This window comes from Salmo salar, chromosome ssa09, assembly GCF_905237065.1.
Source record: "Salmo salar chromosome ssa09, Ssal_v3.1, whole genome shotgun sequence".
NCBI classification, from domain to species: domain Eukaryota; kingdom Metazoa; phylum Chordata; class Actinopteri; order Salmoniformes; family Salmonidae; genus Salmo; species Salmo salar.
Genome location: NC_059450.1, coordinates 73,314,080 through 73,335,662, shown reverse-complemented (window position 1 = coordinate 73,335,662; position 21,583 = coordinate 73,314,080). Strand labels below are relative to the sequence as shown.

General features: G+C 43.1%; 3 protein-coding genes and 1 pseudogene across 5 annotated transcripts in view; all 4 read right to left on the bottom strand.

Annotated features, from left to right (window-relative positions):
- Nucleotides 1-21,583, bottom strand: part of LOC106611851 (protocadherin gamma-A11) — a 259,444-nt gene that overhangs the window by 190,451 nt on the left and 47,410 nt on the right. Inside the window, exon 1 of one of the 3 annotated variants that reach the window (XM_045723972.1) lies at nucleotides 4,710-7,304. The exons of 1 other annotated variant lie outside the window; for it this stretch is intronic. In XM_045723972.1, coding sequence (XP_045579928.1) covers nucleotides 4,710-7,112 — 2,403 coding nt within the window. In that variant the 5' untranslated portion in view covers nucleotides 7,113-7,304. Of the gene's footprint in view, nucleotides 1-4,709; nucleotides 7,305-21,583 lie in introns of those variants that run through there. One more of the 3 variants, XM_045723973.1, reaches the window with a different exon arrangement.
- On the bottom strand, nucleotides 325-4,661 carry LOC106611491 (protocadherin gamma-A11-like). The gene has a single exon (XM_045724001.1). The coding sequence runs from the start codon at nucleotides 3,323-3,325 to the stop codon at nucleotides 1,241-1,243; it is 2,085 nt and encodes a 694-aa protein (XP_045579957.1). The 5' UTR covers nucleotides 3,326-4,661; the 3' UTR covers nucleotides 325-1,240.
- LOC123744651 (protocadherin gamma-A11-like) lies at nucleotides 14,605-18,183 on the bottom strand (annotated as a pseudogene).
- Nucleotides 18,356-21,008, bottom strand: LOC106611492 (protocadherin gamma-A11-like). The gene is given in 2 exon segments (XM_014211748.2): nucleotides 18,356-18,583; nucleotides 18,585-21,008. Coding segments are annotated over 2 exon segments (2,424 nt in total). The 5' UTR covers nucleotides 20,781-21,008.

Genomic DNA, 21,583 nt, shown 5'->3' with positions numbered 1-21,583 from the left:
TCAGGACGTGGCAGGAGGTATTTCTTTAGAGCGTTTCGGGGTTTGTTGGGATATGTAATTATGTAATAGGGGTGTTTGTTTTATGTGTTCCGGGGTTTTGGGGTGTTGTTCTATGTTTTGTATTTCTACGTTTTTTCTATGTTGTTTATTTCTTTGTTGGCCTGTTATGGCTCTCAATCAGGAACAGCTGTACATCGTTGTTGCTGATTGGGAGTCATACTTTGGTAGCCCTTTTTTCACCTGTCTTTTGTGGGAAGTTGTTTTTGCACTGCTGTGTTAGTCTGCAATACTGTGCGTTCGTTCGTTTTCTTATTTTGTTTTGTAAGTGTTCAATAAACGTTAATATGAGCACTCAACCCGCTGCGCCTTGGTCCACTACACACGACGACCGTTACAAATGAGTTGGTGACTCCAAAATGTTTAATGGTACAATATATTTAACCCCAATATTTCTTGCTTCAACTGAAGAGGTCAAAACAATAACCTAAGAGTCTACATGACCAATTACATCAAACATGGAGCCTATCAACTTGCCTATACAGTGTCAAAAATGTCCCTGTAAATTTATAGATTCATACTGTCAGCAGAGTTGTCAGGCAAATACTGAATGTTAAGTGATACACAATACAATATGCAATACAGAAGTATACTGTAAATGAGCCAACTGTAATCATTACAGCAACACAGCTAATATATAATTACAGTAATTTGCTCTGTTGCCATTATAATGCTGTATGTTTACAGCATGTTACTGTAATCCGTTTTATGGTACAATACTCTTACTGTAATATTTTTATGGTAATTGTAATGAATTAATGGATGGATGGTTTAATTAATTAAATTAATTGAGGGGAGGCAGGGTTTGTATTTTACAGTAATTTAGTGTAATTCCATGGGATTGGTACAAGCAGGTTAGCTGATAGGTAATATGATTTCATATTACTGGGTATCAAATATATATAAATAATTGGTGTTTAAAATCACTTGCACTTAAGAAAGACTTCCAAATATTCAGTGACTAATTTTGTTTACAATAAAGGCCTACCTCTGGGGGGGACACGTTGGAATCGTCAAGATCTTCAGCAAAGTCTGTTGGAGTTTTTCTCAGAGTCTGGTCTGCGGGCAGTGTGTTATCATTGTAAGATGTGACGAACTTGAAGTCACTTGTGCGCGAACCCGTCGTCAGATATGCGTCATAATTGTAAGTGCTGCGGAGAGTTCCCGCGCCGTCCACCTCTGCTTAGTTGGGAGGGAGATACGCGCTGGGGATGGCGACCGCTCCGTCAAACAACAGTCTGGGCTTTCTCCTGCGGCAAAACCTCAAGGCCAGGATGACAATAATGAAGGTGAGGAAAAAGGTGGAGACGGACACCAGCGCGATGATCAGATAAGAGGTGAGTTTGGAATTGTTCTCATCATAAGAGACATCTTTCAGTTCTGGCACTTCAGCCAAGTTATCAGAAATCACTAAATACATGGTACAGGTGGCAGAGAGAGAGGGCTGTCCGTTATCTTTCACTGACACAATGAGGTTCTGTTTCATGTTGTCAGATTCAGAAATGTCCCGCTGTGTCCTGATCTCTCCACTGTGGAGACCAATAGTGAAAAGTCCCGGATCAGTGGATTTGACTATATGATAGGACAGCCAGGCGTTCTGGCCGGAGTCCGCGTCCACCGCTATCACCTTGGAAACCAGAGAGCCTCCGTGCGCAGCTTTGGGGACCAGCTCGGTCATGAAGGAGTTCCCCTCTGGGGCGGGGTATAGTATCTGAGGAGAGTTGTCATTCACATCCGTTATGAACACACTGACCGTGACGTTGCTGCTGAGCGGAGGAGAACCGTTGTCTCTGGCCACCACGTGGACTTTAAAACTCCTGAACTGCTCATAATCAAACGACTTCACAGCGTGGATCACCCCCGTGTCTCCGTTAACGGATAAAAACGAGGACACCGGGACACCGTTCACCTCACCAGGTAAGATAGAATAAATCACTGTACCGTTCTGTCTCCAGTCTGGGTCTCGTGCAGTAACGGAACACACGGAGGCACCGGGTTTGTTATTTTCAGTCACGTGGGCTTTATAGGACTGTCTCTCAAACACAGGTGGGTTGTCGTTGACGTCAGCTACAGATAACTGAACACTTTTAGAGGAGGACAGAGGTGGAGAGCCCTCGTCGGTGGCAGTGATTGTAATGTTGTAATCAGACACTAGTTCCCGGTCCAGTTCGCCCGTGGTCACCAGAGAATAGTAGTTTTTGATGGATTGCACCAGCTTAAAGGGAAGGTTTTGCTGAATGTAGCAGCGGACCTGTCGGTTATTCTCAGAGTCTCTATCCTGCACGTTAATGATGCCCACCTCTGTACCAGGTGACGCGTTCTCAGGTATGGGGCTAGTCAGAGATTTTAGATAAATCACAGGGGCGTTGTCATTAACATCTGTGATGTCTATTATGACTTTAGAATATGACGCTAAGCCTAAACCATCCTTTGCTTTGATACGCAGTTCAAAGTCTGACATTTCTTCAAAATCAATAGGGCCGATAGCTCTAATTTCTCCGGTCTTCCGGTCGATAGAAAATAATTTGTCATCTTCCTCTGACACATGAGCGAAGTCATACGTCACTTCCCCATTAACTCCCTCATCTGCATCCGTAGCACTCACTGTAACCACTACAATATCTAAAGGAGAGTTTTCAGGCAGACTGGCTTTATAGACGGCCTGGCTAAACACTGGGGCGTTATCGTTAGCATCCAGTACAGTGACGTGTATGACTACGGTACCGGATCTCTGCGGAGAGCCTCCGTCTACAGCTGTAAGCAATAATTTGATTTCATTGCTTTGTTCACGATCAAGCTCTTTCTCTAGAACAAGCTCAACAGTATGACTATCAACGGTCAACAGGAAATTGTTATTTTTTTGTAAAGTGTACCTTTGCACTGCATTCTGTCCTATATCTGCATCGTGTGCCTGATCAAGTAAAAAACGAGCGCCTTTAACTGCTGATTCGCGCATTTCAATTTTAATCACTTCGTCCTTAAATTGTGGAGAATTATCATTAATATCTTCAACATGAAGACTGATACGTTGCAGCTCCAAAGGATTCTCCAATACAAGTTCCTGGTTTAAAACACACGAAGCCTTCTTTCCACAAAGCCCCTCTCTGTCAATCCTCTCCGCAACAATCAGATCTCCAGTACTCAGATTAATGTCACAATACCGTTTTCGGTTCCCTTCGGTATCAATACGGGCCTTACGAGCGGACAGTATCCTCGGCTCCAGCCCGAGATCCTTGGCTATATTTCCAATAACAGATCCTCGTTTCATTTCCTACGGAATAGAATAGCTCACGTCTCCATAGGCGGAATGTAGCGGTAGAAGAAAGAAAGCAACGCTGCAGACCAGGCCTGTCACCGAGATTCCTTTGTGCCCCATCCTGGGATTAAAAACGTCAAAACACAATATAGCCTTGATAATACAATGTGAACAAATAGTATTCCACAAAAAGATTCAGCTTGATGAAAATAATATCCTCAAAATGTTCCAGCAACCTGACCGCGTCCAATATTTAATACAGAATGACACCCGAACACCCGAGTCTTGTAACAACAGCAGTGGGTGGAGAACTGGATCTATCCAAACACAGCTGGTCAACAGCGACACAGTCAGTACTCTTCAGAAATTACACAAGTAAACACACATTCTTTTATATCTGTATTTCAGGTCAAGTCGTAATAGGAAGCTATAGTTGTAGGCTGCATGATTGAATAATGTGCAGCATACTAATATAGACCTACATCTATTAAACCCAAAATAAATGTAATTCTATGTTGCAAAATAACCTTATAGAAATACACAGAAAACAACATTAAAAAGCCTAAAACATAAACAATTGCTTTAAAATCATGCTCACAGCATTGAGTTAAGATTGGTCTAGCTGAAAGGAACACATTAGAAAAGGTTATGACACATCGGCGAGAAAATGTATGGGCGACCTACATAGCAAATGAAATGTTATGTTGCTATTTTAGTCGACACACTCGTCAGAATGAACAAACACAAAAACAGAGAGTAGCCTATGGGAAAGAAGGAAGGTGAGGACAGTCAAGTAGCGATGACTCGGACTAAACCCTACTGGCTTTATGTTGGATTTTCTGCATGTTCAGCACCATGGACAGCAACACTGAGGCTCAAGCCGCAAATCAGATACTCTCACACCGCTTGTCCACAGACAGTACTTTTTATTTTCTAACCTTTTTCCAAATAAGCCTATTCCAACAGAGCAAAACTCCTATATCAACCCATTTTCAGTGAACTCAAAACGCTGCTCCGTGTATGTGAAAAATCCAAACAATCAATTCATCAAAAAATAACAGAATCACAAATCCCATCACAACTAAAAAGATCTATCAGCAGCTGTACATCAGCGCCTCAGTATTTCTCACTTCAGCTGGTCAAACCGGGATCACTAACACATTACGTCAAACCTGGATCACTAACACATTGCATCAAACCTGGATCACTAACACATTACCTATAGACAAATTGTGATTTTGAAGTACTGCTGTAAAAAAAAATCATCAGGAAAATATGTATTTTTCATAGCATCATTACTCTAATTTTAGCTCGAGTTGTTTCAAAACGTGTCTTAACTGAAAATGTGTAACACACAAAAAGATACTATTTTTTTTTATTTACGATGAAGGCCTACCTCTGGGGGGGACCCGTCGGAGTTGTCAAATTCTTCAGCAAAGTCTGTTGGAGTTTTTCTCAGAGTCTGGTCTGCAGGCAGTGTGTTGTCATTGTAAGATGTGACGAACTTGAAGTCACTTGTTCGCGAACCCGTCGTCAGGTATGCGTCATAATTGTAAGTGCTGCGGAGAGTTCCTGCGCCGTCCACCTCTGCGTAGTTGGGAGGGAGATACGCGCTGGGGATGGCGACTGCTCCGTCAAACAACAGTCTGGGCTTTCTGCTGCGGCAAAACCTCACGGCCAGGATGACAATAATGAAGGTGAGGAAAAAGGTGGAGACGGACACCAGCGCGATGATCAGATAAGAGGTGAGTTTGGAATTGTTCTCATCATAAGAAACATCTTTCAGTTCTGGTACTTCAGCCAAGTTATCAGAAATCACTAAATACATGGTACAGGTGGCAGGGAGAGAGGGCTGTCCGTTATCTTTCACTGACACAATGAGGTTCTGTTTCATGTTGTCAGATTCAGAAAAGTCCCGCTGTGTCCTGATCTCTCCACTGTGGAGACCAATAGTGAAAAGTCCCGGATCAGTGGATTTGACTATATGATAGGACAGCCAGGCGTTCTGGCCGGAGTCCGCGTCCACCGCTATCACCTTGGAAACCAGAGAGCCTCCGTGCGCAGCTTTGGGGACCAGCTCGGTCATGAAGGAGTTACCCTCTGGGGCGGGGTATAGTATCTGAGGAGAGTTGTCATTCACATCCGTTATAAACACACTGACCGTGACGTTGCTGCTGAGTGGAGGAGAACCGTTGTCTCTGGCCACCACGTGGACTTTAAAACTCCTGAACTGCTCATAATCAAACGACCTCACAGCGTGGATCACCCCCGTGTCTCCGTTAACGGATAAAAACGAGGACACCGGGACACCGTTCACCTCACCAGGTAAGATAGAATAAATCACTGTACCGTTCTGTCTCCAGTCTGGGTCTCGTGCAGTAACGGAACACACGGAGGCACCGGGTTTGTTATTTTCAGTCACGTGGGCTTTATAGGACTGTTCCTCAAACACAGGTGGGTTGTCGTTGACGTCAGCTACAGATAACTGAACACTTTTAGAGGAGGACAGAGGTGGAGAGCCCTCGTCGGTGGCAGTGATTGTAATGTTGTAATCAGACACTAGTTCCCGGTCCAGTTCGCCCGTGGTCACCAGAGAATAGTAGTTTTTGATGGATGGCACCAGCTTAAAGGGAAGGTTTTGCTGAATGTAGCAGCGGACCTGTCGGTTATTCTCAGAGTCTCTATCCTGCACGTTAATGATACCCACCTCTGTACCAGGTGACGCGTTCTCAGGTATGGGGCTAGTCAGAGATTGTAGATAAATCACAGGGGCGTTATCATTAACATCAGTGATTTCTATTATCAATGTAGAGTAGGATGCTAAGCCTAAACCGTCCTTTGCACTGATCTGCATTTCATATGAAGACTCCTTTTCATAATCTACTGGACCAACAACTGTAATTTTTCCAGTCTCATGATCAAGAGAAAATAGATTGCTATTTTCATCTGAAACATCATCGAATTCATAAGTAACTTCACCATTCAATCCCTCATCTGCATCCGCAGCACTCACTGTAACCACTACAGTATCTAAAGGAGAGTTTTCAGGCAGACTGGCTTTATAGACGGCCTGGCTAAACACTGGGGCGTTATCGTTAGCATCCAGTACAGTGACGTGTATGACTACGGTACCTGATCTCTGCGGAGAGCCTCCGTCTACAGCTGTCAGTAATAACTTGATTTCATGGTGCCCCTCGCGGTCTAGCTCTCTGTCTAACACTAACTCGCTGTATTTGCGTCCACCACTTTTGGTTTTGACATTCAAAATAAAATGTTCATTTCTTTGTAGTGTATAGCTCTGAACCGTATTCTGTCCTATATCAGCGTCATGGGCCTCATCTAGAGAGAAAGGAACGCCTTTGACTGCTGATTCCCTAATTTCCATTTTGATAATATCCTTTTTAAACAGTGGAGAGTTATCATTTATATCTTGAACATGAAGACTGATACGGTGAAGCTCCAACGGATCTTCAACCACAAGTTCCTGGTTTAAAACGCACGAAGCCTTCTTCCCACAAAGCCCATCTCTGTCAATCCTTTCAGCTATAGACAAATCTCCCGTACTCAGATTAATGTCACAATAACGTTCGTGGTTCCCTTCCGTAACAATTCGGGCCTTGCGAGCGGACAGTATCCTCACCTCCAGCCCGAGATCCTTGGCTATATTTCCAATAACAGATCCTCGTTTCATCTCCTCCGGAAAAGAATAGCTCACGTCTCCATAGGCGGAATGCAGCGGTAGAAGAAAGAAAGCAACGCTGCAGACCAGGCCTGTCACCGAGATTCCTTTGTGCCCCATCCTGGGATTAAAAGCGCCGATACACCGTATAGCCTTGATACTACACTGTAAACAAATAGTATTCCACAAATAGGTTCAGCTTGATGAAAATGATATCCTCAAAATGTGCTCGCTATCTGACCGTCTCCAGTCCTTTCCGCAGCTTAATGACACCCGAACACCCGAGTCTTGTAACAACAGCAGTGGGTGGAGAACTGGATCTATCCAAACACAGCTGGTCAACAGCGACACTATGCGTACTCAACATAAATTACATTATTTACTTACAGTTTTCTTAATGTTTCACTGAGAAGTGGTTAGAAATACCCCTCGGTAAGTTTAATTGGTTAATTTACGATTAGAAAATGAAAGAGAAACACAGAAAATGATAGGATATTAAACCATACAAACATAAATGATTAAAATCACCCCCACTCTTTTTTCATATTTAAGATCAGGTATACTATGAATATAAAATACAACACATCTGCAAGAGAGGCAACAAAGCAATATATCCGTTGCTGGTTCCTCAGTCAGAGCAAACTCATAACTACTATAGAAAAAACAGGGCAGGGCAAGAAATAAGAATATCAAGGTCAAACAGCGATCAATAGTAAATCCTACTGGTTTAAAATTAGATTTTACACATTTCAGCACCATGGACAGTGACACTGCGAGAACTCTCGTTGCTCTTCAGACGCTCTCACACCGCTTCTCCCATCACGCTGTTACTAATAAATACAAAGGCCCAATTGACTGGAATCATTTACTTATAGATATCAGGGTATTACAATCACACAGTGAAGTTTAAGAAAGCCCCTTTTCCAATGTTAAGAACAAACTGTTTGTGTTTTTAACTAGTAGAAACGTCACCATGTGACAATATTTGTAATATATTTGTATATATGATATGTGTATATTATAGACAGTCTACTTAGTGTTATTAGTTGCATCATTTATTTGTATTTGTTGTAGGCCCATTAGTAGGTGTATAACAACCTTTTTATGCTCATAATTTACCTTTTATTATCAGTATTATTATTATTTTTATTTATTTTTATTTCATTGTTATTGTTATTATTATTGTTATTATTATTATTATTATTAGACAGTAGTTGCCATATTAACCTTGTTAATAAGTATTGTTTGTTTTTTCGGGGGTTGTTCTTTCATTTTGGACATTCTTTACAACGAGAAGGTGCATCTCAAGAGATTTCATCCTGTAAAAAAAAAATACAAAATCTCTCCAAACACCGCACTTCTCTTTTCTTGCCTCTTTCCAAACAGGCTTTCACTCCTCTAGTGCCAAAACACAATTGAAACTCATTGCTACTGCGCCCCTAATCACAAAACTGTGAAGAATAGGCTATCGTGAAAAATCCACAGATTCTATCAATCACAAAAAGAGCTTACCACATTACAACTCAAGCAAACCACGAATAATAGACCATCGGGATTTGTCAAGTAAAAATAGAGGGGGTGAAATAGTATTTTAAAACATTTCAAATATCATGAAACCAAAGCATACATAACTTGCTGTTGTTGTCAAGCTGGGCTAATGAGGAAAAGTGGTTTCTCCAGAAAAAATGTAATTATACAAAACATGTCAGCTACAGTTAATTTAGCCTCAATACTATCATATAGGCCTAAAATCAACTGTATTATTGCATTAAAAACCTACCTTTGGTGACCCTTCGGAGTCGTCAAGTTCATCAGCAAAGTCTGTTGGAGTTTTTCTCAGAGTCTGGTCTGCAGGCAGTGTGTTGTCATTGAAAGATGTGACGAACTTGAAGTCACTTGTTCGCGAACCCGTCGTCAGATATGCGTCATAATTGTAAGTGCTGCGGAGAGTTCCTGCGCCGTCCACCTCTGCGTAGTTGGGAGGGAGATACGCGCTGGGGATGGCGACCGCTCCGTCAAACAACAGTCTGGGCTTTCTCCTGCGGCAAAACCTCACGGCCAGGATGACAATAATGAAGGTGAGGAAAAAGGTGGAGACGGACACCAGCGCGATGATCAGATAAGAGGTGAGTTTGGAATTGTTCTCATCATAAGAAACATCTTTCAGTTCTGCCACTTCAGCCAAGTTATCAGAAATCACTAAATACATGGTACAGGTGGCAGAGAGAGAGGCCTGTCCGTTATCTTTCACTGACACAATGAGGTTCTGTTTCATGTTGTCAGATTCAGAAATGTCCCGCTGTGTCCTGATCTCTCCACTGTGGAGACCAATAGTGAAAAGTCCCGGATCAGTGGATTTGACTATATGATAGGACAGCCAGGCGTTCTGGCCGGAGTCCGCGTCCACCGCTATCACCTTGGAAACCAGAGAGCCTCCGTGCGCAGCTTTGGGGACCAGCTCGGTCATGAAGGAGTTCCCCTCTGGGGCGGGGTATAGTATCTGAGGAGAGTTGTCATTCACATCCGTTATGAACACACTGACCGTGACGTTGCTGCTGAGTGGAGGAGAACCGTTGTCTCTGGCCACCACGTGGACTTTAAAACTCCTGAACTGCTCATAATCAAACGACTTCACAGCGTGGATCACCCCCGTGTCTCCGTTAACGGATAAAAACGAGGACACCGGGACACCGTTCACCTCACCAGGTAAGATAGAATAAATCACTGTACCGTTCTGTCTCCAGTCTGGGTCTCGTGCAGTAACGGAACACACGGAGGCACCGGGTTTGTTATTTTCAGTCACGTGGGCTTTATAGGACTGTTCCTCAAACACAGGTGGGTTGTCGTTGACGTCAGCTACAGATAACTGAACACTTTTAGAGGAGGACAGAGGTGGAGAGCCCTCGTCGGTGGCAGTGATTGTAATGTTGTAATCAGACACTAGTTCCCGGTCCAGTTCGCCCGTGGTCACCAGAGAATAGTAGTTTTTGATGGATGGCACCAGCTTAAAGGGAAGGTTTTGCTGAATGTAGCAGCGGACCTGTCGGTTATTCTCAGAGTCTCTATCCTGCACGTTAATGATACCCACCTCTGTACCAGGTGACGCGTTCTCAGGTATGGGGCTAGTCAGAGATTTTAGATAAATCACAGGGGCGTTGTCATTAACATCTGTGATGTCTATTATGACTTTGGCATATGAAGCTAAACCTAAACCATCTTTCGCTTTGATACGCAGTTCAAATGACGAAACCGCTTCAAAATCAATTGTGCCTATAACACCAATTTCTCCTCTTGGACGGTCAATAGAAAATATTTTCTTTACTTCTTCTGAAACATGACCAAAGTCATACGTCACTTCCCCATTCACTCCCTCGTCTGCATCGGTAGCCTTCACTGTAATTACTGCAGTATTTAAAGGAGAGTTTTCAGGCAGACTGGCTTTATAGACGGCCTGGCTAAACACTGGGGCGTTATCGTTAGCATCCAGTACCGTGATGTGTATGACTACGGTACCGGATCTCTGCGGAGAGCCTCCGTCTACAGCTGTAAGCAACAGCTTCAAACCATGCCTTTGTTCACGATCAAGCTCTTTCTCTAGAACAAGCTGGACAGTATTACTATCTACAGCCAATACGAAATTCTCATTTATTTCTAGTGTGTATTTTTGAACTGAGTTTTGTCCTATGTCCGCATCATGAGCTTCCTCTAATAGGAAACGAGTGCCTTTTGCTGCCGATTCTCCTATTTCCATATCTATCATCTCCTCGTTAAATAGTGGTCCGTTATCGTTAATATCTTGGATGTGGAGGTTGATACGATGAAGCTCCAAAGGATTCTCTAATACAAGTTCCTGTTTTAAAACGCATGAAGACTTTTCGCCACAAAGCCCTTCTCTGTCAATCCTCTCCGCAACAATCAAATCTCCGGTACTCAAATTAACGTCACAGTAATGATTGTCGTTCCCTTCGGTATCAATACGGGCTTTACGAGCGGACAGTCTGCTCGCCTCCAGTCCGAGATCCTTGGCTATATTTCCAATAACAGATCCTCGTTTCATCTCCTCCGGAAAAGAATAGCTCACGTCTCCATAGGCGGAATGCAGCGGTAGAAGAAAGAAAACAACGCTGCAGACCAGGCCTGTCACCGAGATTCCGTTGTTTCCCATCCTGGGATTAAAACGTCGAACAACTTGGTTAGATTTTGAAATGGGAAGAAAGAGTATTCCACCAAAAAATATTTAGCTTGATGAAACTAGTCAGAACACAATGTGCACGCGATTTGAAACGTCTCCAATCTTTTCTACAGCTCAGTGGCACCCGAGCACCCGAGCGTTGTGACAACACCAGTTGGTGGGGAACTGGGTTTATCCAAGCATTGCTGGTGAACAGCGACACTTTGAGCATATCTTTAGAAATTACACATAGCAACGATTTTTCTAAATATTTCATAAAAAGTTAAGCATGCTTATAATTAAGCTGCTTTATAGCTATTGGGAATAACTTTTACCTCCAGTGTGTTGAAATAAGCATAACCAACTGGACGGATAGGAAAGGGCATTATATTAAATCACAACAGATAAATAATTGTATGAAAACCGTCTACATACTCTGGTGAAAGAGACATAACAAAACAGTTTAGGCCTACATATCTGGTTTGAATCCCTAGCTACTAGGTGAAAATCGTCGAACTGTAGGCGGGCTTCCATTGACCCAGGTTTATTCGACAAAAGCAATGTCTCAAAACAATTCATTGCGACACGTAATGGAAACTGCAGCCAGAGGAGACATTTTCTAAAGATAAAACCTGGTCTCAGAGCATTTTAAATGATTCTTTACGTAAATCCAAGACACTCCATTTAGCATGATATGTTACGTTTTAAATTCTATGTATTAATATGTGAATGTCCATCACCGATTTCATATGATACACTATATGAACTGTGGACACCCCTTACAATTTGTGGATTTGGCTATTTCAGCCACACCAGTTGCTGAAAGGTGTATAAAATCGAGGACACCGCCATGCAATCTCCATAGACAAACATTGGCAGTAGAATGGTCTCACTGAAGAGCCCAGTGACTTTCAACGTGGCACCATCATAGGATGCCACCATTCCAACAAGTCAGCGCATCAAATTTCTGCCCTGCTAGTGCATCTCCAGTCAACTGTAATTGCTGTTATTGTGAATTTGAAACGTCTAGGAGCAACAACAGCTCAGCCAGGAAGTGGTAGGCAGCACACGCTCACAGAACTGGACTGCCCAGTGCTAAATATCATCTGTCCTCGGTTGCAACACTTGCTACCGAGTTCCAAACTGCCTCTGGAAGCGACTTCAGCACGAGAACTGTTCGTCGGAGCTTCATGAAATGGGTTTTCATGGCCAAGCAGCTGCACACAAGCCTAAGATCACCATGCGCAATGCCAAGCGTCAGCTGGAGTGGTGTAAAGCTCGCCGCCATTGGACTCTAGAGCAGTGGAAATGCGTTCTTTGGAATGATGAATCACGCCTCACCATCTGGCAGCCCGACGGACTAATCTGGGTTTGGCGGATGCGAGGAGTACGCTACCTGCCCGAATGCATAGTGCAAACTGTAAAGTTTGGTGGAGGAGGAATAAAGGTCTTGTGCTGTTTTTCATGGTTTGGGCTAGGCCCCTTAATTCCAGTGAAGGGAAATCTTAATGCTACAGCATACAATGACATTCTAGACAATTCTGTGCTTCCAACTTTGTGGCAACAGTCTGGGGAAGGCCCTTCCTGTTTCAGCATGACAATACCCCCATGCATAAAACAAGGTCCATACATAAATGGTTTGTTGAGATTCGTGTGGAAGAACTTGACAGGCCTGAACAGAGTGGAAAGCCTTCCCATAAGAGTGGAGGCTGTTATAGCAGCAAAGGGGCGACCATCTCCATATTAATGCCCGTGATTTTGGATTGAGATGTTCGACGACCAGGTGTCCACATATTTTTGGTAATGTAGTGTATGTTATGAATTACAATTCAGATTATATGTTACGAATTTGCAAAAAGGACAATATGTTATGAATTTGCAAAATGTACAATATGTTACGAAAAAAACTAAACTTACAATATGTTACGAATTTGTGAAACGTCTGATATGTTACAAATTCTAGCTAGGTGGCTAACGTTAGCTAGCTCGCTAGCATTAGCTAGGCTTGGGGTTAAGGTTAAGGGTTAGAGTTAAGGTTAGGGTTAAGGTTAGGGTTAGGTCAAGGAAAGGGTTAGCTAACATGCTAAGTAGTTGCAAAGTAGCTTAAAAGCAGTAAGTAGTTGAAAAGTTGCAAATTAGCTATAATGCAAAAGTTGTGCGTGATGAGATTCAAACTCGCAACCTTTGGGTTGCTGGAAGTTTGCGTTATACCCCATCCACCACGACCAACCACCCTACTTTCGTTTTTGCCTTAAGTAACCATCTGTCTTATGTAACCATACTAAACATATTATACATACTAAATGAAGAGTCTAGGATTTACGTACAGAATAATAGGACATTCTCTGAGACCAAGTTGAAAAATCGACTACATTTTTATCCATTTAACGGGTGGATTTTTCATTTTTTCTAACTTTTTTTATTTCGACAAATGATGATGGAAAGAAACAACAAAATTATTGACAAATACTTTTGAAGGTTCGTGGGTGCACGTGATGTCATCACGTAACTATAAGCTCCACTCCACATTTAATTCTAAATGCCTACTGCTTGCAAAATAAAAATGTAAAAAAGTATGTTTCTTTGCAGGACAAGATTTGTCCTGACTTTGAAGAAAGTCCGAATTGCTTCGCCTTGCGTTTCTGGTAGGCTGGTAATTTTCACCGTTCAATTATTTCAGATCTACAGGATTGCAAGTTTCACCATAGCATGGACTTAGTCGATACTGTCACATGACAATTATTAGAATATGGCAAATATTTATCAATTATTGCATTCTATCTACGCTGGCTTTCGCAGGCTACCTGAGACATGAAACAGATAGGTGGAAGTGCATACAGACTCTCGATCATTTGTTAATGAGCAATTTCTCTAAATGGGTAATGGAAACACTTCAACCACTAGAGTTTTATTCCACACTGTAGGTTCTTTAGAAAAAGTGTTGTGGTTTTAGGTGTGACGTCATTACATCTGGCTGTTTTTATCGACACAAGATAGTTCAATAGAAACGCACCCTAGCAAGCAGTTGCCGCGTATATTTTCTATGCAAACATGTTTAATGTTGACAAAAAAAAATCACTGTGCAAGTTACTGGAAAGAGGTAATGATGAATGAGCGTTAGCCTACAGAGATTTTCTGAATTTCAGCACCATGGACAGCTATACTGTAATAAGCTCTCCACAGACAGTATTTACTCATTTTCTTTTAACCTCAAAACTGTGAAGCATGCAGGCTATGTGAAAACTCCACCTAATACAACAATCACAAACACACCCCATCAAAAAAGGACATTAGCATCTGAAGACTGAGACTATCAGATAAATAGCGAGGGGATGGAAATAATCATCTAACAAAATGACATATTTCCTGAAACATGTGTAAGCTGCCTAAATAACCCAGCTAGAGAATTGAGTAAGTCCTGGGGACTAGTGAATTCTCCAGGGGGAAAAGTGACTGTAAAAAGAGATTTAGATGAAATCTGAAAGAAGTATAGCCTCTATTCCATCATGTACGTCTTAAAGCAAATCTAGATTATAAATATTTGCAGGCCTACCTCTGGGGACACATCAGAGTCATCAAGAGCCTCAGCAAAGTCTGTTGGAGTTTTACTCAGAGTCTGGTCCGCGGGCAGCGTGTTGTCATTGTAAGATGTGACGAACTTGAAGTCACTTGTGCGCGAACCTGTCGTCAGGTATGCGTCATAATTGTAAGTGCTGCGGAGAGTTCCCGCGCCGTCCACCTCTGCGTAGTTGGGAGGGAGATACGCGCTGGGGATGGCGACCGCTCCGTCAAACAACAGTCTGGGCTTTCTCCTGCGGCAAAACCTCACGGCCAGGATGACAATAATGAAGGTGAGGAAAAAGGTGGAGACGGACACCAGCGCGATGATCAGATAAGAGGTGAGTTTGGAATTGTTCTCATCATAAGAGACATCTTTCAGTTCTGGCACTTCAGCCAAGTTATCAGAAATCACTAAATACATGGTACAGGTGGCAGAGAGAGAGAGGGCTGTCCGTTATCTTTCACTGACACAATGAGGTTCTGTTTCATGTTGTCAGATTCAGAAATGTCCCGCTGTGTCCTGATCTCTCCACTGTGGAGACCAATAGTGAAAAGTCCCGGATCAGTGGATTTGACTATATGATAGGACAGCCAGGCGTTCTGGCCGGAGTCCGCGTCCACCGCTATCACCTTGGAAACCAGAGAGCCTCCGTGCGCAGCTTTGGGGACCAGCTCGGTCATGAAGGAGTTCCCCTCTGGGGCGGGGTATAGTATCTGAGGAGAGTTGTCATTCACATCCGTTATGAACACACTGACCGTGACGTTGCTGCTGAGCGGAGGAGAACCGTTGTCTCTGGCCACCACGTGGACTTTAAAACTCCTGAACTGCTCATAATCAAACGACTTCACAGCGTGGATCACCCCCGTGTCTCCGTTAACGGATAAAAACGAGGACACCGGGACACCGTTCACCTCACCAGGTAAGATAGAATAAATCACTGTACCGTTCTGTCTCCAGTCTGGGTCTCGTGCAGTAACGGAACACACGGAGGCACCGGGTTTGTTATTTTCAGTCACGTGGGCTTTATAGGACTGTCTCTCAAACACAGGTGGGTTGTCGTTGACGTCAGCTACAGATAACTGAACACTTTTAGAGGAGGACAGAGGTGGAGAGCCCTCGTCGGTGGCAGTGATTGTAATGTTGTAATCAGACACTAGTTCCCGGTCCAGTTCGCCCGTGGTCACCAGAGAATAGTAGTTTTTGATGGATTGCACCAGCTTAAAGGGAACGATTTGCTGAATGTAGCAGCGGACCTGTCGGTTATTCTCAGAGTCTCTATCCTGCACGTTAATGATGCCCACCTCTGTACCAGGTGACGCGTTCTCAGGTATGGGGCTAGTCAGAGATTTTAGATAAATCACAGGGGCGTTGTCATTAACATCTGTGATGTCTATTATGACTTTAGAATATGACGCTAAGCCTAAACCATCCTTTGCTTTGATACGCAGTTCAAAGTCTGACATTTCTTCAAAATCAATAGGGCCGATAGCTCTAATTTCTCCGGTCTTCCGGTCGATAGAAAATAATTTGTCATCTTCCTCTGACACATGAGCGAAGTCATACGTCACTTCCCCATTAACTCCCTCATCTGCATCCGTAGCACTCACTGTAACCACTACAATATCTAAAGGAGAGTTTTCAGGCAGACTGGCTTTATAGACGGCCTGGCTAAACACTGGGGCGTTATCGTTAGCATCCAGTACAGTGACGTGTATGACTACGGTACCGGATCTCTGCGGAGAGCCTCCGTCTACAGCTGTAAGCAATAATTTGATTTCATTGCTTTGTTCACGATCAAGCTCTTTCTCTAGAACAAGCTCAACAGTATGACTATCAACGGTCAACAGGAAATTGTTATTTTTTTGTAAAGTGTACCTTTGCACTGCATTCTGTCCTATATCTGCATCGTGTGCCTGATCAAGTAAAACACGAGCGCCTTTAACTGCTGATTCGCGCATTTCAATTTTAATCACTTCGTCCTTAAATTGTGGAGAATTATCATTAATATCTTCAACATGAAGACTGATACGTTGCAGCTCCAAAGGATTCTCCAATACAAGTTCCTGGTTTAAAACACACGAAGCCTTCTTTCCACAAAGCCCCTCTCTGTCAATCCTCTCCGCAACAATCAGATCTCCAGTACTCAGATTAATGTCACAATACCGTTTTCGGTTCCCTTCGGTATCAATACGGGCCTTACGAGCGGACAGTATCCTCGGCTCCAGCCCGAGATCCTTGGCTATATTTCCAATAACAGATCCTCGTTTCATTTCCTACGGAATAGAATAGCTCACGTCTCCATAGGCGGAATGTAGCGGTAGAAGAAAGAAAGCAACGCTGCAGACCAGGCCTGTCACCGAGATTCCTTTGTGCCCCATCCTGGGATTAAAAACGTCAAAACACAATATAGCCTTGATAATACAATGTGAACAAATAGTATTCCACAAAAAGATTCAGCTTGATGAAAATAATATCCTCAAAATGTTCCAGCAACCTGACCGCGTCCAATATTTAATACAGAATGACACCCGAACACCCGAGTCTTGTAACAACAGCAGTGGGTGGAGAACTGGATCTATCCAAACACAGCTGGTCAACAGCGACACAGTCAGTACTCTTCAGAAATTACACAAGTAAACACACATTCTTTTATATCTGTATTTCAGGTCAAGTCGTAATAGGAAGCTATAGTTGTAGGCTGCATGATTGAATAATGTGCAGCATACTAATATAGACCTACATCTATTAAACCCAAAATAAATGTAATTCTATGTTGCAAAATAACCTTATAGAAATACACAGAAAACAACATTAAAAAGCCTAAAACATAAACAATTGCTTTAAAATCATGCTCACAGCATTGAGTTAAGATTGGTCTAGCTGAAAGGAACACATTAGAAAAGGTTATGACACATCGGCGAGAAAATGTATGGGCGACCTACATAGCAAATGAAATGTTATGTTGCTATTTTAGTCGACACACTCGTCAGAATGAACAAACACAAAAACAGAGAGTAGCCTATGGGAAAGAAGGAAGGTGAGGACAGTCAAGTAGCGATGACTCGGACTAAACCCTACTGGCTTTATGTTGGATTTTCTGCATGTTCAGCACCATGGACAGCAACACTGAGGCTCAAGCCGCAAATCAGATACTCTCACACCGCTTGTCCACAGACAGTACTTTTTATTTTCTAACCTTTTTCCAAATAAGCCTATTCCAACAGAGCAAAACTCCTATATCAACCCATTTTCAGTGAACTCAAAACGCTGCTCCGTGTATGTGAAAAATCCAAACAATCAATTCATCAAAAAATAACAGAATCACAAATCCCATCACAACTAAAAAGATCTATCAGCAGCTGTACATCAGCGCCTCAGTATTTCTCACTTCAGCTGGTCAAACCGGGATCACTAACACATTACGTCAAACCTGGATCACTAACACATTGCATCAAACCTGGATCACTAACACATTACCTATAGACAAATTGTGATTTTGAAGTACTGCTGTAAAAAAAATCATCAGGAAAATATGTATTTTTCATAGCATCATTACTCTAATTTTAGCTCGAGTTGTTTCAAAACGTGTCTTAACTGAAAATGTGTAACACACAAAAAGATACTATTTTTTTATTTACGATGAAGGCCTACCTCTGGGGGGGACCCGTCGGAGTTGTCAAATTCTTCAGCAAAGTCTGTTGGAGTTTTTCTCAGAGTCTGGTCTGCAGGCAGTGTGTTGTCATTGTAAGATGTGACGAACTTGAAGTCACTTGTTCGCGAACCCGTCGTCAGGTATGCGTCATAATTGTAAGTGCTGCGGAGAGTTCCTGCGCCGTCCACCTCTGCGTAGTTGGGAGGGGAGATACGCGCTGGGGATGGCGACTGCTCCGTCAAACAACAGTCTGGGCTTTCTGCTGCGGCAAAACCTCACGGCCAGGATGACAATAATGAAGGTGAGGAAAAAGGTGGAGACGGACACCAGCGCGATGATCAGATAAGAGGTGAGTTTGGAATTGTTCTCATCATAAGAAACATCTTTCAGTTCTGGTACTTCAGCCAAGTTATCAGAAATCACTAAATACATGGTACAGGTGGCAGGGAGAGAGGGCTGTCCGTTATCTTTCACTGACACAATGAGGTTCTGTTTCATGTTGTCAGATTCAGAAAAGTCCCGCTGTGTCCTGATCTCTCCACTGTGGAGACCAATAGTGAAAAGTCCCGGATCAGTGGATTTGACTATATGATAGGACAGCCAGGCGTTCTGGCCGGAGTCCGCGTCCACCGCTATCACCTTGGAAACCAGAGAGCCTCCGTGCGCAGCTTTGGGGACCAGCTCGGTCATGAAGGAGTTACCCTCTGGGGCGGGGTATAGTATCTGAGGAGAGTTGTCATTCACATCCGTTATAAACACACTGACCGTGACGTTGCTGCTGAGTGGAGGAGAACCGTTGTCTCTGGCCACCACGTGGACTTTAAAACTCCTGAACTGCTCATAATCAAACGACCTCACAGCGTGGATCACCCCCGTGTCTCCGTTAACGGATAAAAACGAGGACACCGGGACACCGTTCACCTCACCAGGTAAGATAGAATAAATCACTGTACCGTTCTGTCTCCAGTCTGGGTCTCGTGCAGTAACGGAACACACGGAGGCACCGGGTTTGTTATTTTCAGTCACGTGGGCTTTATAGGACTGTTCCTCAAACACAGGTGGGTTGTCGTTGACGTCAGCTACAGATAACTGAACACTTTTAGAGGAGGACAGAGGTGGAGAGCCCTCGTCGGTGGCAGTGATTGTAATGTTGTAATCAGACACTAGTTCCCGGTCCAGTTCGCCCGTGGTCACCAGAGAATAGTAGTTTTTGATGGATGGCACCAGCTTAAAGGGAAGGTTTTGCTGAATGTAGCAGCGGACCTGTCGGTTATTCTCAGAGTCTCTATCCTGCACGTTAATGATACCCACCTCTGTACCAGGTGACGCGTTCTCAGGTATGGGGCTAGTCAGAGATTGTAGATAAATCACAGGGGCGTTATCATTAACATCAGTGATTTCTATTATCAATGTAGAGTAGGATGCTAAGCCTAAACCGTCCTTTGCACTGATCTGCATTTCATATGAAGACTCCTTTTCATAATCTACTGGACCAACAACTGTAATTTTTCCAGTCTCATGATCAAGAGAAAATAGATTGCTATTTTCATCTGAAACATCATCGAATTCATAAGTAACTTCACCATTCAATCCCTCATCTGCATCCGCAGCACTCACTGTAACCACTACAGTATCTAAAGGAGAGTTTTCAGGCAGACTGGCTTTATAGACGGCCTGGCTAAACACTGGGGCGTTATCGTTAGCATCCAGTACAGTGACGTGTATGACTACGGTACCTGATCTCTGCGGAGAGCCTCCGTCTACAGCTGTCAGTAATAACTTGATTTCATGGTGCCCCTCGCGGTCTAGCTCTCTGTCTAACACTAACTCGCTGTATTTGCGTCCACCACTTTTGGTTTTGACATTCAAAATAAAATGTTCATTTCTTTGTAGTGTATAGCTCTGAACCGTATTCTGTCCTATATCAGCGTCATGGGCCTCATCTAGAGAGAAAGGAACGCCTTTGACTGCTGATTCCCTAATTTCCATTTTGATAATATCCTTTTTAAACAGTGGAGAGTTATCATTTATATCTTGAACATGAAGACTGATACGGTGAAGCTCCAACGGATCTTCAACCACAAGTTCCTGGTTTAAAACGCACGAAGCCTTCTTCCCACAAAGCCCATCTCTGTCAATCCTTTCAGCTATAGACAAATCTCCCGTACTCAGATTAATGTCACAATAACGTTCGTGGTTCCCTTCCGTAACAATTCGGGCCTTGCGAGCGGACAGTATCCTCACCTCCAGCCCGAGATCCTTGGCTATATTTCCAATAACAGATCCTCGTTTCATCTCCTCCGGAAAAGAATAGCTCACGTCTCCATAGGCGGAATGCAGCGGTAGAAGAAAGAAAGCAACGCTGCAGACCAGGCCTGTCACCGAGATTCTATTGTGCCCCATCCTGGGATTAAAAGCGCCGATACACCGTATAGCCTTGATACTACACTGTAAACAAATAGTATTCCACAAATAGGTTCAGCTTGATGAAAATGATATCCTCAAAATGTGCTCGCTATCTGACCGTCTCCAGTCCTTTCCGCAGCTTAATGACACCCGAACACCCGAGTCTTGTAACAACAGCAGTGGGTGGAGAACTGGATCTATCCAAACACAGCTGGTCAACAGCGACACTATGCGTACTCAACATAAATTACATTATTTACTTACAGTTTTCTTAATGTTTCACTGAGAAGTGGTTAGAAATACCCCTCGGTAAGTTTAATTGGTTAATTTACGATTAGAAAATGAAAGAGAAACACAGAAAATGATAGGATATTAAACCATACAAACATAAATGATTAAAATCACCCCCACTCTTTTTTCATATTTAAGATCAGGTATACTATGAATATAAAATACAACACATCTGCAAGAGAGGCAACAAAGCAATATATCCGTTGCTGGTTCCTCAGTCAGAGCAAACTCATAACTACTATAGAAAAAACAGGGCAGGGCAAGAAATAAGAATATCAAGGTCAAACAGCGATCAATAGTAAATCCTACTGGTTTAAAATTAGATTTTACACATTTCAGCACCATGGACAGTGACACTGCGAGAACTCTCGTTGCTCTTCAGACGCTCTCACACCGCTTCTCCCATCACGCTGTTACTAATAAATACAAAGGCCCAATTGACTGGAATCATTTACTTATAGATATCAGGGTATTACAATCACACAGTGAAGTTTAAGAAAGCCCCTTTT